This window comes from Microcebus murinus, chromosome 19, assembly GCF_040939455.1.
Source record: "Microcebus murinus isolate Inina chromosome 19, M.murinus_Inina_mat1.0, whole genome shotgun sequence".
NCBI lineage: Eukaryota > Metazoa > Chordata > Mammalia > Primates > Cheirogaleidae > Microcebus > Microcebus murinus.
Window position 1 is genome coordinate 41,098,397 of NC_134122.1, and position 17,099 is coordinate 41,115,495.

At 43.3% G+C, this 17,099-nt stretch overlaps 1 protein-coding gene across 2 annotated transcripts in view; it reads left to right on the forward strand.

Moving 5' to 3' along the window:
• DISC1 (DISC1 scaffold protein) overlaps nucleotides 1-16,305 on the forward strand; it is a 308,753-nt gene extending 292,448 nt beyond the window's left edge. Inside the window, exons 12-13 of one of the 2 annotated variants that reach the window (XM_012738209.3) lie at nucleotides 5,946-6,063; nucleotides 14,847-16,305. In XM_012738209.3, coding sequence (XP_012593663.2) covers nucleotides 5,946-6,063; nucleotides 14,847-14,986 — 258 coding nt within the window. In that variant the 3' untranslated portion in view covers nucleotides 14,987-16,305. Of the gene's footprint in view, nucleotides 1-5,945; nucleotides 6,598-14,846 lie in introns of those variants that run through there. The other variant, XM_075995460.1, reaches the window with a different exon arrangement.
• The last annotated feature ends 794 nt before the right edge of the window (nucleotides 16,306-17,099 follow it).

Consider the following 17,099-nt stretch of genomic DNA (forward strand, 5'->3'; position numbering starts at 1 on the left):
GGTGGCATTTTTAATTATCAAGTATCAGTCACGCGGGTTTTCTTTTTTTGTCACATTTTAATTTAAAAGTAAAAATGGTTGCAAAAGTTACAAATTGCCCATGGACGGGAGCCCAGTGTGTGAAGAGCTAATGGACATGGGTCAGGAGACGTTCATTTGGAAGCCACCGAGGGATGAGAAAGGTGAGGCCAGAGGCTCATATTCCCGTTTGGAGAGAAGAAACTCTCGCCACCTTTCCCGTGTGCCCACCTGCTTTCTTCCGCCTCCAGCCTGGTGTCTTACGGACGTGTGGATGGGTGGGTGGTCCTGAGCTCACCACTGCATCCCAGTTGGTCATGGTTGTCACCATTGCCACCTCCTATCAATATGCGTCTGAGTCCTAGGGGAGCAGCCCCCCTTAGTGAAGCCGAGCCCTCCAGGAAATGGGCGCTGACTTTGCAGAGCTTTGAGAGTGGACGGGGAGAGTCGCTATGTCTTCTTCGGGTGTTGTTTGGGTCTCTGATTCGTTTCCATCAACACTTTGCCCAAGTCACTTGACTCTTTGAGCCCTTTTTCTTGCATATGAAAGAAGGAATTGAACTAGATGGTTCCTAAGACCCCTACCAGCTCTAGCGCTCTCTGCTTCTAGGCATGAAGACCCTCAGGGAAGGCTGGTGGGGGTCTTAGTACCCCTGGCTGAAGCAGTAAATGCTTGTGTTCCATGTCCCGGGAGGCGAGATGGTGTTACGATGAAGGGATCCATTTCTCCTGCAGTTCTTTCCCAAGACAGGGCCTCCTAATTAGTACACCTGGTTTATGAGTCAAGATTTTAGCTTAAGCAGACATGGCAGTGCTTCCAAAGCTTTTACTGAAGGACAACTTCTTGGAAAAGATGTTCCCTTTATTTTAAAACAAACAAGCAGGCCGGGCCCAGTGGCTCACGCCTGTAATCCTTGCACTCTGGGAGGCCGAGGCAGGAGGATCGTTCAAGATTCGAAACCAGCCTGAGCAAGAGCGAGACTCGTCTCTACTATAAATAGAAAGAAATTAATTGGCCAACTAATATATATAGAAAAAATTAGCCGGGCATGGTGGTGCACGCCTGTAGTCCCAGCTACTCGGGAGGCTGAGGCAATAGGATTGCTTGAGCCCAGGAGTTTGAGATTGCTGTGAGCTAGGCTGATGCCATGGCACTCACTCTAGCCTGGGTAACAAAGTGAGACTCTGTCTCAAAAAATAAATAAATAAATAAATAAAACAAGCAAATAAAATCCCTTCAATAGCTCCCATTTCCTTTATTTGCTTTTGACTTTCTACGAAGGCTTAGCAAATAAAACAGATAAAATTAGAAATGGAGTTAGGGTTAACAGTTGTGACCCTTGCCCCCCTGTGCTGAGTACAGGCCAACGCCCGCTGGCTTGAGAGAACACACTCGAGCAAGGCTCTCAAATCGAGAGAGAAACCAGAGGTCACGTGGCATGCACGATGCTTCCTGCAGAGACTGTACCATATAAATACTCACGTACCAGGAGGACATGACCCCTAAAATAGGACAGCAATTATGTCCTTCTCTCTAGGCAGTGGGTGTTTCCTAAAGCCAGTGTGAGAGCCCAGGAGACAGGAATCCCTTTATCTTTTCTCTTCCTGCCTCTCAGGATGTGAGCACCTTGCTGTGCTGAGTGTCCGCTAAAGAAAGAGCCATTTCTCCCACGGCCAGAAGAAAGTGAGGCCCTGTGGGTCTTATTGTAATCAAATATATTGGAGTCACCGCGGTATGTCTTTCTGAGGAATTTTCTAGGAAATTTGAAATTTTGACTATACTTAGTTGATATATACACACATACTCCCCACTCCCCCCCCGCCCTGTTTAATAACTTGCACATTGAATCAGGAGCCAGGGATCTGGGGACCAGGGACCAGTGAGCAGTGGCAGTGGCTGCTCATTGTAATATCTTTTTTGCACACCCGGCCCGCTGGCCACAGTTGAAGCATGGCTAGAAGCTCCCCTCCCTGAGGCCAGTCTGGGCATTAGCACTTCAGTGAGCCTCGGAGGTCTAGTCGGTCCTGGCAATCACTCCCTGGGGCGGGACAGTAAGCATGCTCTTTCTGATACATTTTGCAACAGTTCTGTTCATCCAGGCAGGGTCCTCTTTAGGGAACAACCCGTGTAGCACGTGTAGCACGCTGTGTCAGCTACTATGGCTGCATACAGATCACCGCAAACTTAGTGATGTAAAATAACCATTTATGATATTGATGGATCTGTAGGACAGGCATTGGGAGGGGCGCAGTGGGGAGGATGTCTCTGCTCTGCAATGTCCAGCCGAATGACTCAAAGATGCAAGCAGGGATCCCCTAAGGCTGTTGACAGGGTCCTGAGCTGGGGCTCTCAGCCAGACACCTCACACAGCCTGTCCATGTGGCTTGGGCTACTCACAGCATGCAGGCCGGGTTCCAGGGTGAGTGATCTGAGAAGACATGTGGCTTGGTATGTCCTGCCTCTGCAAGTCAGGCAGTGTCACCTCCGCTGTGTTCTATTCATTGAAGGAGCCTCAAGGGCCATCCAGGTTCAAGGGGAGAAGTGATCAACTCTATCTCTGGACGGTGGAGAGGCAATGCCATGGGAGCTCACATTGCTGAAGCCACACGAACACTCTGCCATCGCTGGGCACAGCGTAGAAATATAAGAACGTTCTGCCTGGCCCCTGATTTAAGGGGTAACAGGCAGGACCTCAGAAACTGTGTACAGCTGATACCCCTGGCTCTGCTCCCGTCATGCCCTCTCTGGACAGACAGGTTTTCTTTGGACAGAGCAGAATTTTTCATCAGATTGATAGCAATATGTCAATCTACCTCTCATCAGCTGTCTATTCTTCAGTTGAGGATAATTGTGTTACCAGGATTCTAAATGACAGTGTTATAATAAAGTAATAAATCCCTCAAGTCATACTCACCTGGGTCACATTCAGTGCAGGATCAGAATCTGTCAGGCCAACCAGGAGTGGTTTCTGCGGGAAACTTGTTTTTTGGAAAAGCAGCTCCACAAGAGAATGCCAGTTGGGTCTTCTGTTACTAGATGTGGTGCCTTGAGCTCTCTGAGTTTGCTTTCTCATGCCACTTTGTGTCCTTTTAATCTCTAAAAAAAAAAATTCAGGCGAATTTCTTCCATACTTTTTCATTATGGTTTGAATCAGTGTGTTTGGTAATTCTTTTCTTAATTGTAAATACAATTGGTCATTGTATTTCAGAGATGTGGAAAATTCAGGAAAGTATAGAAAAGAAAAGAAAAATTTCCAATACTGCCGTTCCTCAAAACAATAATTGTAAATTTTTTTAGTGCTTTGCCTGTTTGAGTAATTTGCTCATCATCGAATGTTCTTATATTAAAAATGGTTTTATTGACTAAATATTACAAATCTAATGAACCAGAACTTAGTTTACCCATTCCCTTTATTGTTGGACAGTTATTTCTTCTTTTTCATATTTTAAATGTCATTATCTTTGCATAAATAATATCTTATGTTTCTGTTTGATATATATAAATATATATGATTGGCATTTTCCATGCTTATTACAAAGGCTTAATACAAATTATTTCAGTTTAAATATATAAATTATTTCTTTTTAATAGAGTCCAGGAAGTGGGATTAATGAGTCATAGGATATGAACAATTTAAAGTGCTTGTGTCGTGGTCTGAAATTGCTCTCCACAATTTATACCATCACTGTCAATCTGCACATAATTTTTAAAGGAAACAAGTAGGGATTATATGTTGGGGAGAATGTAAAGCTATATCTTAAATTTATTTTATTCAGCCTTGATTTCATATTTGTTGTAGCCTTAAGATGAAGATTCAGTTATTTGATGTTGAGTATTTTACATTCCTGCATTTCCTGTTCTGAGTCTATATGTTTCTTCTGTTTCAGTGTGTTCTCAGTCATATACAGTTTCCCACTAATACTGTGTTTTTCTCCTTCATGTATGACTTGTGGTTTCACCACTGTCAATCATTTTTTCTCCAGATGTTCTTTTTCTTAGTGTCTCACTTGTTTCACGTGTGACTACGGTGTTACTGCCCATCGTCCACACTTCCATCCAATCTGTCTGCCCCTAATTCCATACCTTAGATAAAAATGTTACTACTTTTAGGATCAGTGAAATATGTGTATCTGTGATTTTTATGTATTTGCTATCTTCTTATCACTGTTATGGTCAATTGTGAGCAAACTTCATGCATGCTTCACATTAAAACTCATTTAATTGTGTCCATATGTCCTCAAAATTGTGTTATTATCACTAGATTTCTTTTCTTTTGTATATGTGTTTACTTGCAGTAAACTGGACTTCTCTAATATTTATATTAGTTATTTATAATTCCCATTAACACAATTTTATTCTAATATAGTTGACTGGCATATAAACTTTACACTTGATCTTAGCCAAAAGGCCGAGAAGCGATGGCATATAAACTTTAAACTATTGTGGAGCTAATATAGCAAATGTCAAGTTACATACCTGGATTTAATTGTTATTCATGGGTTCTGATTATAATGTTATATAACAATGATCTCCAAGGACTTTTTAACAGGAAATATTACCATGCCTGGGCGTTTTATGGCTATCCTTGGGTATTAATTACAGCTTTTATAGTAAACTTTGCAGTTTAATCTGAATACACATCTTAATACTTTCCCTTTTGCAAAATTCTCTAAGTATACCTTCTAAGCTTTTCATAATAGGTTGGAAAAATAATACCTTTACATTTGGTTAAGTCTTAATTCTGAGCTCATTTCTTGCTTTTCCTCCTTTTATTCTAAGAGTCCTTATTTTCTACTCTTATTTTCTTGACCTTGTTTGTTCACAAGTCCATGACCTTCTATACACCTTGGGGTGAATGACTAAGCCATGGCCCTCGCCCACAGGGAGTTTATGCTCACTTGAGAGGACACAGCACCTATCAGCATATCTGCACCACAAGGTGGAATTGTTATTTGGGGGCCTTGAGGAGATGGCTGGTTTGGGATGAGATTAAAGGAGAATACACGGTGAAAGAACAGGAATGCAACGATGGGGTCAGTCCAGCCGGCAAAGGTTAGGTTGCATCTGGGAGAATAGAAGGACACGGTTGAACTGTGGGCCTGTGTCAGGTCCTACAAGGGCAGAGTTTGTCACCTTCCTTTGTGCAGGAAAGTGACACAAAGAGGGCTCTTTTCTGGCTCATGTGTGAGATATAAGTTCGAAAGGGAAACATTAGAGAAGGGAGCTCAAAGACTCACTGTTCTTTCATCAACACAAATGATACTCTGCACCTGTCGTGTGCCAGACACCATGCCAGGAACTATGGACCCAGCAGCGAGCAAGACATCGTCACCCTGCTCTTGTCACCAAGGGCTTATACTCCCATGCATGGTGGTGGCAGCAGCAGGTATATAGACAAGACACAACGCATGGCATTTAGAGTCTTGTTAATGTTCTAGTCTTCCAGGACTGTGGCCACAACAGTGTATTCAAGGCCCTACTAAGTCCCTGTGCCTTTAAGGGAATGTCCCTTTGTCCTTACAGGTCAACCCTCTTGCTCCTGGGATGCCCTCTCCCCTTTTGTTAGGATTCTTATTAAACTGTGGGTTTGCCCACAGATGCAGTGGAGAGATTCAGGCTTCCCCTTTGATAAACCCACTTCCAGGGCTGGCATACTGGAAGCAGCACCTTGAAATGACAAGATAAGGGACGTCACCAGTGGAGTTGTGTAGATGCAGCTCATCGTTCGGTACTAATTTGAAATCGGTTCATGTCTTCTCGAGAACGGTCTCTATTAGAGGAAGACAAAGGCTCTAGCACGATCCTGACTGAGGTGCAGTAGCTGGGGCGCTCTTTTAAGAAATATTCCCTTTGTGTACTCTCTGTGTTCATGGCCCTAAAAATGTCTACGGCTTACAAGTGATCTTTTTTCTTTTTCTCTGGCCAGGAATCTTACATCCTTTCTGCAGAACTTGGAGAAAAATGTGAAGCCATAGGCAAGAAGTTAATGCACTTGGAAGATCAGCTTCACACAGCGATCCGTAGTCACGATGAAGATCTCATTCATATCCTTTTCCTCTTGCAGATCAAACAGCTGTGAGGTTATTTTGTAAAAGAGAGTCTTTACAAAAAAAACACGCAGTTTTTCCATGCCTCAAGCAGATGGAAACAAACACACGCTGCCATTATTTATAGTACAGCACACCTCGATCTCTGCGATTATCGAGTATGCAATGTTTAATCCCTAGCTTTTGGTAAGCAATTCAGTATTTTTCATTATTTAACCCCACTGCCAAAAATTAGCCACAGAGTTCAGATATGCACACAACGAAGCCAAAGCACAGTGTGGTTTTCAGTGGATGTAACCCAGCTCTGTGTGGTCCTGCTGAAAGAAAACATTTGCCTAGTGCAGTTTTCTACTAGCTTTTTTAACAGCATGAGACCCAAATACATGTTCCCATTTCTTTATCTAACAATTCTGCCTGGGAGCAGGTAGTAGAGTGTCAAAATTAACAGGACCTTGGATCATTCCTTTGCAGTTTCTAATGGTTGAGCTCAATCCAGCCCTTTATGGTTTCTGCTGATAGGATTTTCTTGCACCAGATTCAATATCCTGGTGTCACACCTGCAGACACCTTCATCAAACCAGCTGTCCATGAGCAAGATGGCGCAAGAGCATACTGCCTTTGGTGTGCGTCCTCCTGAACTGCTCTAGCCCGTGTGGGTCTGTGGATGCAGCCAGTTTGTCACTGGTTAGCGACAAACTCTGAGAGCAGACAGATGGGTGTGCTAAGCGATGAAGGGATGTGCAGCCCCATTCTGTATCTTTGTAGTTATTTAATCACAAGCTGACACTCCTCCAGCTAAAAACACTTCTCTGTTCATTCATTCTTGCTATTCAGTAGCATGACTTTTATTAGACATGTTTGTGGGAAATGAAGCTATTTTGGCCTTTGCTTCTTATTGCTGTCCTGCTTTGCAGAATGCCGGTTCTTACCATCTTTTATGTTGTGTGTGTGTGTGTGTGTGTGTGTTTTTAAAGTAGCTTTAAATGGTCAAGGATTCATCTTAATCGCAAGTATTCAGATCCATGACTTAATAATAATGGATCGATGCTATGTTTCCTTCCCTGTTATAACTTTAAATCTTTGACCTCACTTACTAAACTTAGAGGAAATTTCTTCCACTTAATCAGCGATGATTTTTACATTGCTCAAGGTAGATTTTTCAAAGCACACATTCTGTTCTTCATAATTTCCTGCCTCTTGCAAAACTAGTATTTAAACTATTATTAGAAAGTTTCCCTAAGAAGCAGTAGAAGAAGGATGGCATTTTTTGTCTATTTCGTGTTCACGGGGTGACGAGGTGACACATATTTGAGCGCTTCTAAGGGGGCATGGTGTCCAACAAATGGGCAAGTGACAAGGCACAGAAGAGCAACCCACTGCAGACAGCCACGGCACAGGGAGGAGGGCCTGTCCCCTGGTCTGGCAGGTGGGGTGGTTCCTGTGTGGGACGTACCTCGGGTATGTGCAGGTTTAGGTAGCAGTTATGAGAGCTGCAGCTGCAGTCAGGGTCTGTGTTTGTTAGTCTCTTGTTTTGAAACTTTTTAGATCGTTGGTTTGATTTTAGGGAATTGAGTCTTTGTCTTACTAGAGCTGGGAAGGTCCCGTTGTGTTTAAATAAGACCATTTTAGTTTTTGCAAACCAGATCCAGTAGCAGTGGGATTCCAGACAAGTGATAAAGCCTCTTTAACCATCAGGATCCTCATCTGTAACACCAGAATAGTAATACATGCCTCTGAGGTTTTTATGAGGCTATTACTATATTCACCGTGTATGTTTAAGTCACAGTCCTTATGTGTAGTAAGTACTTGGCTGTAGGTAGAAAATAAAGTTGTCCAAGTCCATCTGTCTCACAGTTCTTAGTATCTTTGTCACTGGCTCAAACAATATCCCATTTATACCTACAAAGTCTCAAGGCAGGTTGATTCAGCTATTCTGCCATAAATGCTTGAAGGAATCCATCAGTAATTCCGCCACGGCTTATATACAAAGTCATTAAATTCTAATAAAACTTCTATAAATAGTTAGAGACTATTATTCCTACTTGACAGTTGAGAAAATCGAGGCTGGAATTGCTTGGCTAGCCCAAGATCCTTTCTGGCAAGTGGCAGAACCTTCCAGCCACAACCCCTTGGTCCTCCTTGGCCGGTCAGGAGGCAGCCATGCCTGTAAGTAAATGGACAGATCTGTTCCATGGAGCCTACAGTGACTTTAAAATGTTAAGCTATAATTTAAGTATTTTATTGAAGTTACGTTTTTGAGAATTTTGCTGATCCTTGTTGCAATAAGAGAAGACATCCTGGGGAAACGTCAAACCGGGGAAGCGCCGGTTTAGGTACTAACGTCAGCTCTCTCCATCCCTTTAATAAAACCTACGCCACCATCCGTGTTTCAACCCAGACTTTTTTTTTCTCTGAAGCGCAGATATTGTTCTGTGTCACTGATTGAGAATAAATACACAGAAGGTGTCTTTGAACTCATGCAAAGCGGCACTTAGATTCGAGTGGAACATCACGCCCTGGGATACAAGGGCATGTTTACAAAGCTCCGCAGAGGCTTCCCTACACAAACAAAAGCTGTTGTTTCAAATTAGAACTTATCTAGAGATTCAAAGAGGCTGCCAGAATCCTCCAGCCAAACTCTGACTGGTTTGTATTTCCATTTCTGATCAAAGACACAATGCTGAGGAGGGTTGAAAGAAACAGCTTGCCATCGACTAAATGGAAGAATTGCACAGTGAGCACAGTATTTTGTTTGATTCCACTGAGCATGCTACCAGAGCCTACTGTGCAAAGGAGGTATTGGGCAGCTGAGTAATCTAAGTCCATGCTGGAGTGAGATTGACGTAAGTCCACGATGGACATCCACGTCCAGAAGATTCAAGCCCTGGATGCTGTGATGGATGTTCCTTCTCCATGTGGAAGGACTGAGAGCCTTTGCCTAAGCCACGTGTGTGCATAAACACTGTTAATGCAGCAGCCACAGGGGCAAGGGATGGGTGGTGGGACTGAGTTTCCAAACAGGTCCTCGGGCATCCTGACTTAATATTCACGTTTTTTTGGGCAGCCTGCAGGGCGTCCCCTCCTTTTACAAAGAAGACAATGGATTGACAAATCCATAGAGGGGGAGAAAGCAGTGTGTGCCCTCCATCATCCTGACGGGCTCACTCAGCTGTATGTAACATGACCAAGTGACAACCAGGCTCGTCAGCTACTGCAGTGGTGGGTGTCTGAAAACAGTCTGCACCATTAACTGGGAGAGCTGGTGGCCGGGAGGTGGCTCTCGCCCCGTGTCTGCGGATAGGGCAGGAGGGGTGACTTCACAGCCAGGTAAGCCGGGATTTCTGGGAGCATTAGTCTGGGGCTGTAATACTATGTCACAGTCATTTGGGGCCCTAATTAGCAGTTATGTTTTGAAAACATAACTGAGTGTATGTGATGGCTCCTCCACATTCACAGTGCTTTAACCTAAAACCTTCCGCGTTAGGTGGATTTTTAAACAGGGATTTTCTCTTGTTTTTTTATTTTTTTTGTTCTCCTTCAACTTCCACGACACGCTTTCAAAGAAAAAGAAGTGCACCTGGGATTTGCACATTTTTGGCATATTTCAAAGCCCCCAGGGCGGTTCCGCCTGCCTCAGAGTCATAGATGAGAGGGGCACACACTGATTCCATTTGTGCTCGTGTTTACATCCATGTCCGGGAAGCCCGTATGGAATTCTGTCCTGACTGTTTATTTGGAATGCGTGGTGCCCAATTGATTAGTTTTGGTGGTGCTTGACGGCATGCAAATACTCTAAATACATCCAGGCTCGTGCGTGCACGAGCTCCACGGCGCTGTGAGGCCCCTTGTCTGGTTCAACCTTCAGATCCATAGCTTGAACAGACAAAGGTAATGGGAGTTTGGGGAGACTGCTCTGCATTTCTTGGAAATGTTTTCAACTTCCAGAGTTGAGAAGCTGGAAAAGGGGCCACGAGGCTTGTGAAGCTCCCCCAACATATTTTATAAATGAGAATATCGAGAGCCCTAAGAGGTTGGTGCTCACAGCCTCGTGCAAGCTGGGCGGATGCAGGTATGGAGGCTCCGGCTTTTTCCTTTGGCTTCCACTCAGGCTTTGCCGAGGGAAAAAGGGAGAGGTGGAACCCCACGGCACAGGGAGGGGATGCAGACGGGGGGGGGGGGCTGTCCTGCTGCTGGCTCAGCATAATGTGGTCTTAGCACAAAGTGGGCAACACAGAAAGTTCCCCCGTGCAAGCATTAAATCCTTTGAATCAGGTCTTGTGTGTAGGCAAGGTTTTCATCTTTGCTCTCAAAAGACTGTGACCTCCACCTCTGGCTTTTCTGGGAAGATAAATTCTCCAGTACTATAGGGTGTAGTGCCTGCAGAGTCACTTCTTACAATGCTTGTGAGAAGAAATAATGTGGCAAATGAGAAGCAGTTCCAAAGGATGTGCAGTTTGAGTATCGCTTATTCAAAGTACTTGGGACCACAAGTATTTTGGATTTCAGATTTTTCTAGACTCTAGAATATTTGCATTGTCTTTACATACCAAATCCCCAAATCCCAAATCTAAAATTCTCCAATAAGTTTTTTTGTTTGTTTGTTTGTTTTTTGAGCATCATGTCTGTGCTCAAAAAGTTTCAGATTTTGGAGTATTTTGGATTTCAGATTTTCGAATTTGGGATGCTCAGCTTGTACTATTGCTTGTTTTTGAGCCAAATTAGGTCAGATGACCTGAACTCCTACTTTTGACTAAGCCATCAAAATGAACACTTGGATTGAGAGTAAAACACTCAAGTGTTTTTGGGTAAAAACAAAAGACCCCATTGAAAGAATTCCTGGATTTTTTGCAAATGGCTTCTCTGAATGACAATATGGCCTTACCACTGTATTCCTGGGTGCATGTGTCTTCCTAGTTAGTCTCACTCCTTTACTTACTGCAAACACAGACATTTTAACAGGCTGTGCACTGGTCTAATATGTGGCTAGTCTATCCCAAGGTGGTAAAGAATAGCCTTGGGTTCTAAAGGCATGTAAAGATGTTAGGATGTCAATCCCTGTGACATTATTATAATTAATCTGCGGATTTTCTTAGATACCTCAGAGACCTGGTGGCATATCCACTACAAGGGAACAGAGACTTAGCTACTCAGGTTCCTAAGACACAAGCATCATAAGAATTATTAAGCTCCTTTGAGACCAATTCTTATGCTTAAATACAGTGAGCACCTCTATTCCAGGTGCCTACAAATCCAATACTAGAGTTTTATTAATACTTTGTTCAGCCCTTTGGCAAAAATCAAGGTCAAATATGTCCATGGGCTTCAACTATGAGCTTATTGGATTAGCAATCAGATAATCTTCTAGCTCTACTCACTACTTAACCTTAAGATCTTGGTTAGATCTATCAAATGGGATAGTTTATTTTTCTGTATGTCAACTGAGAAAATGTTGTGAAAATATTTTTTCAAATATTTGGTCCAATATAAATGTCAGACTCACGTCTATTTCCCACTCAGCATGTCCCTTGGGCTAATAGGTTTCTCTAGGTTACCATGTTCAAAATGCAATTCTCGGCCCATGCCCCCACCCTCCAAAAGAAACTAAAACCACTTTTTCCCAATCTTCTCCTTCTCAATAAACTGCAGGCTATTTTTCTAGTTCTTTGGTCAGATCAAAAATCAGGGAGTTATTCTTGATGCCTTTTCCATCTTCTCATATTCCACATCCAGTCTATGGTCACATGCTGTTGGCTGTATCCTTGAAACACATCCAGAGTCTGGTGCCCTCTCTCACCTCTACTGCCTCTGCCCTGTCCAAGCCATGATGGTTTCTTTCCTGAAAGTTTGAAGTTGCCTCCTAATTGGTCTTTCTGTGCTTCTGCTCCTACCCCCTCAAGCCCATTCGAAGCACAGCAGCCATATTGATGACACTACCCATCTGCTCCAAGTCCTCCCATGGTCCCTATCCCACTTTGAACGCTTAGCCTTGCCAGACAGACTGTCCACATGCCCGCATGTGCTTATTTTCTGTTGTACTCAGAGGTATCTAAACCCGTGATGGCAGGAACTTTGGTTCACTCCTGTACTGCCATGCTCATAACATTCTTAACACAGAGTAGTAGCTCAGGAAACACTTGAATATCTGAATGACTGAAAGAAAGAATGGGAATCTCTAGCTGCACTTTCATTTCTCCCCCTGCTCAGTGGAGAAATGTTTCAAGTGGCTTGTTTTATAAACATACTGATTTAAATATGAAAGTAATGCACATCTTTTGTGACTATCTCAGAAGTATGGAAAAATATTAGTAGAAAAGCTGTGTTTCTCTCCCACTGCCATTACCTACAGACCCCTACTCTGTGCTTGTAAATCATTTTTTTTCTAGCTGTGAATGTCTTACCTCTATGGTCTTCATTTGCAAAATTAGGATCATTCCAATTGTTCTGCAACTTGCTTTTTTTTCCACTCTGCATTTTATCCCAGGCATTCTTTCGTTTCAGTGCATCCAAAATGTTTTGGAACTCACATTTAGTAAGGAATCATACAGGCAGGTTGGTTAAAGAGAATTATTTTGTACATAAAAACATAATTTTAATTATTTTAATGATTATTACCCCATAGGCTCATTAAATGAGGTTTCCAGCATTTCTGATGTCAGAGCCTAAGGTGTTTGCTACATCTGTTATATGGAGAAATAAACCTTAAATCTCATAGCACCTCACAAAAAGCACTATACTCTCACAAGAAAAATATCTTTCATTGAACTCTAACCCTATGAAGAAGGTATAAGATTCTATATTTTACAAGTGGGACAATTAAGCATTGAATGATTTTCCCAGCTTCCCATAGCTAGGGAGTTGTATTCTGAAATCCCAGTTTTCTGACTCTTCTCTGTGTTAGTGGAGATTGTTTTAAGAGGGACTGATGTGTTAATTTCATTACATAACTTCATCTTTTATACCCTCTCTCTCCCCCCACCTTTTTTTTTTTTTTCAACTTTTTCAGTTTGTGCTGCCAGTGCCAGAAGTTTTATGAGTTTTTAAGAAGCATCACATTTTGGTTCAATTTCTCTCTCTAAAAACCTTTGTCATCGTTTACCATATTACAAAAAACGGCATGTAGTCCCAGGCTGCGTATCAAAGGTAATTAGATCTCAGGAGTTTGTCAGGATTCATAAACTACTTAAACTCTGTGCTTGCTCTTTAGAAATGTAGCATAACGTTGTGATTAAATTCCAGCTTGGTATTCAGTCTGGGACCACTTATGCTTTTGCTTGTGTAAAAGTCGTATGTGTTTTCACTGAAGGTTAGCAGAGCTGTCCGAAAAAAATGGAGGCAAACAAAGCCTCTTAAAAAGGGGGAAGAAAGGCAAATATTGGATTTTTGCCTCCAGCCAGCCTTCATTCCCCTCAAGATCAAGTGCAAGGAGGGAAACGTCATAGTAAATATGGGTGAATTATACAAATGACGAAGTCTGGTGAAGCTTCAGAGGATGAAAAAATGCCAGAAGTTTTTCAGGGTGGTTCAGCATTTCTGCTTAGGAGAGGTTCATTTGCATAATTCCCAGCATCCTCTGGAATTCCTTTTTCAAAAAAGAAAGGGAAAGCTGTCTACAGCCATGACCTAAGGGTATCTCTTTCTCTCGACATTGCATTGACGTTGCACATAGAAGAAACAACACTGGAGCGGAGGTGGCCCACGAGCATTCAGATCTCTGCAAGCTGTCTTTCCCAAAGCTCTCTGTCCCCTCTGTTCCCTCCATGGCTGGTCTACTAATATTAGAGTGGTCTGACCTCATGTGATGATTTCACCATAAAGGGAGTCACTATATTTCTACTTTCCCCCTTGGTCCCTGTTAGATGAGGTTGAATTGGTTTGCTTGTTAAACCCGTCTCCCACCTTGTGTTTGCCTTTAGCGTTGTTCTGACTGCCCGTCGCAGGGAGAGGGCAGAGGGACCCGACAGTGGGTGAGCAGAAGAATCTCTGCTAGTTAAACGTTCCCCTGCTTGACCACCCAGAAGAGAATCCATTGTCTTAAGAGAATGATGGCTTTATCTATTCCAAATTGTATTTGTTAAGTTCTTTGAGATTTGTGTTCTCTATGTGTGAAACAACTTTACAGGCTAGGAAATTTAGGATCCAACAGGTTAAGGAAAAGCAAGCCAACCACTGTAGAGAAGACAAGCTCCCTGCATGTCTTCAAATCTTGTGTGGCCTTCCTAGTACAGGAGGCTAAAGCCCGGAGGGGTTTCAAAGTCATCATTTCATGAGAAAACTGAGGTTCAGAGTGGCTAGCATAGGTGACAAAGCTGGTTAGTGGTGAACAAGGAGCATAATTCATGCCTTCCGGTCCAGTCCAGGGTGTTTCTCTGTACTTATGATGACCCCAAATCCTGGATTTCTTGAATTCTGCTCTTTCTGCTGTCAGAGTACTTAGACCTGACAGTTGCCTCAGCCCGGCTTGGGGCTTCGCGGCAATGACAGCCACGCTAACCTCCTAGCCTTGAGCACCCCGGTCGGCCATCTGTTTCATCTAAGAGCTGACTCTCTTCCTTTCTGAGATAGTTAATACCTCAGGCCTGATAGACGTTGCAATCGTTCTTAAAAGAAGAAGTGTAAAATCTGTATTAATATTTAATTCCTACAATTTGGAGGAACTCGACACTGCAATTAGATGGCAGTGCCCATCTGCTGCTGGCAGGCCTGCTTGCTCGCATGAGACCCCTTGCAGGCTGCGGAGGGCCGCGATCACCTTCGGCTGTGTCCCTTAACCACGCGCCCACAGTCTCTCAAGAGGGAGCTCCAGATGGTGAAGGAAACTCTTCAGGCCCTGAGCCTGCAGCTCCAGCCAGCAAAGGAGGTGGGAGACAGGGAGGCTGCAGCTTCCCGTGTGACAGCTGGTGTCCAGGAAGCACAGGCCTGAGGCGTGCTGGGATGGGGAAGGGGTGGGCCGCCACGTCACCAGTGTGGACTCGGGGGGCTGCTCCCCCTCCTCCGCTTCATTGATGGGACTGAATCGATTCCGGAGATGCAGAGCCCTGAGGTCTTCCAGCGGGAAGATGCTGCCTGTTCCTTCCCGTGAGGCTGAGATCGGCGCGCCTGCAAATTGGAATATGGAGAAGGGAGAACGATTTGCTGAATTTTCTTCTAAATGTCATGCAGGGATTTCTTTTTCGTGTCATTCGTGGGAATATGCTGCATGGGATTTGAAAATCTTTCTATCTCAGCCCCCAAGAGAGAGAAGTCGAGATGAATTCCCTGGGAAAAGTGTCTCCTTTTCCTGTACCATTTTGCTTCCTGCTGCAGCTAAAATATTTTCTAATTCAAGAAGCTATAAAAAGGAAACCAAGCAGAAGACTCTGTCACCATACCTGTTGTACTGTTCTATGGGCACTAAGAAAGCTAATTAACCCCACAGTCTGGAATTAACAGCCTTTCACCTCACTTCTCCTGTAATCTAATGGTGCATCAGAGAAATTGATGCGTAACTTGCAAAAATATTTTGGTAAGGCAACAGCCCCTCAGTTTTCCTTTTGTTGCAATTACTGTATCTACAGAAAGGATCTCTGAGAGTCTCTGGCTCATCAGAACATTCTGAAATTGACCTACAGTGAGGGTGTGGATGAATCAGGAGACTTGTGTAAACCTCTTGAGCCTCTCCTGTTTTCCCGTGGAATCTCTTTCGCTCAGTGCCAGGCAGTGCAGCACTCAGCAAAGCAGTGCAGCACTCAGTAACACAGTGCAGCACTCAGTGACACGGTGTAGCGCTCAGTGACATGGTACAGCACTCAGTAACACGGTGCAGCACTCGGTGACACAGTGCAATACTTAATAATTCAGGAGCATTGCAGGCCCCTGCTGGGCTGCTCCTTTGGCCTAGCTGGGGCTAGCTGTTAAGACAGCTGCAAAACAGGCTGAGTTCAATTAGACAGCATTTCCCAAAGTGCACTGAGGAAGGCGGCCCCAAGAGATGCTCCACAAACAGACGGGTCACCTTTATGGTCAAGTAGCTTTGGTAAACATACCATGCCATAACGTCTGCTTGGAGAGCCACAGCGCGTGCTAGTATAGCAGTCTGTGACATAGCCTGTACTAAAGAAACTCATTTGATTTTGTCTAACCCCAAACTTCCCAAGTTTAATGGATCATGTATTTTTTTTTCCACATAGATCCTATTCATATCCCACTGACCTAGTGTTGTACCGCACTGCATTCTCTGGGGAAGTTCTAGTCCAAACACTGATTTATATCATTTCAATATATGTGTTGGAGACCAAACTCAAACTTTTGCAGCGTGTTGAACTTAATAACTACCTGCCACGGTTTGGGAAATTTAATAGAGTCATTGCTCTTTATGTGCTTTATTTGTTTGTTTTCTGTTCTCATTCATATGTATAGGGCTAGTGATCTTCCTGCCTTCATTAGGATCTATGGACATGAGACCATTTTTTTGTCATTTCCTGAAGCCACACTGCTGTTCCGGAAGGCATCTGGCGCTTTGCTAAGCCTTCTGTGCTGAGCAGTTCTTCTGTCCTTGGTAGAGGAGATGGCCCTGCCTAAGCCAGCAACTGGCCAGGGTCCAGGAAGCAAAGCAAAGGCACAACATGTGAATTTGCTGATTGTGTTCCCAATGGTCTTATCTTGAGGGTTTTTGAAAATACACTCTACATATTTTAATAATAATCATAATTAGTTTGGTTTTTTTTCAATGATGGACCAAATTCCTGAATTATTTATGATTGTACCTAAAAACAGTTATGAACTAGTCACATGGCTCTTGGAATCCTTGAATGAATTCCAGTGAAGCAAAAGTTGGGAAGAGTCAGGATTGACCATATTACCAATAACAAATTCCTACTTTGACATATGTTTTGTTAAAAAGCCTCCCAGACATAAAACATCTTAACAGTCACTACCCAAGTGTTTTGTGTTACTCAGACGCCATCATGAAACCATTCTGTGAGATCATGATATATTTGAAAATTCTGAAAGTTAAATATCCCCCAAATAAGGGTATTTTTGGTATCTCCGGTGGA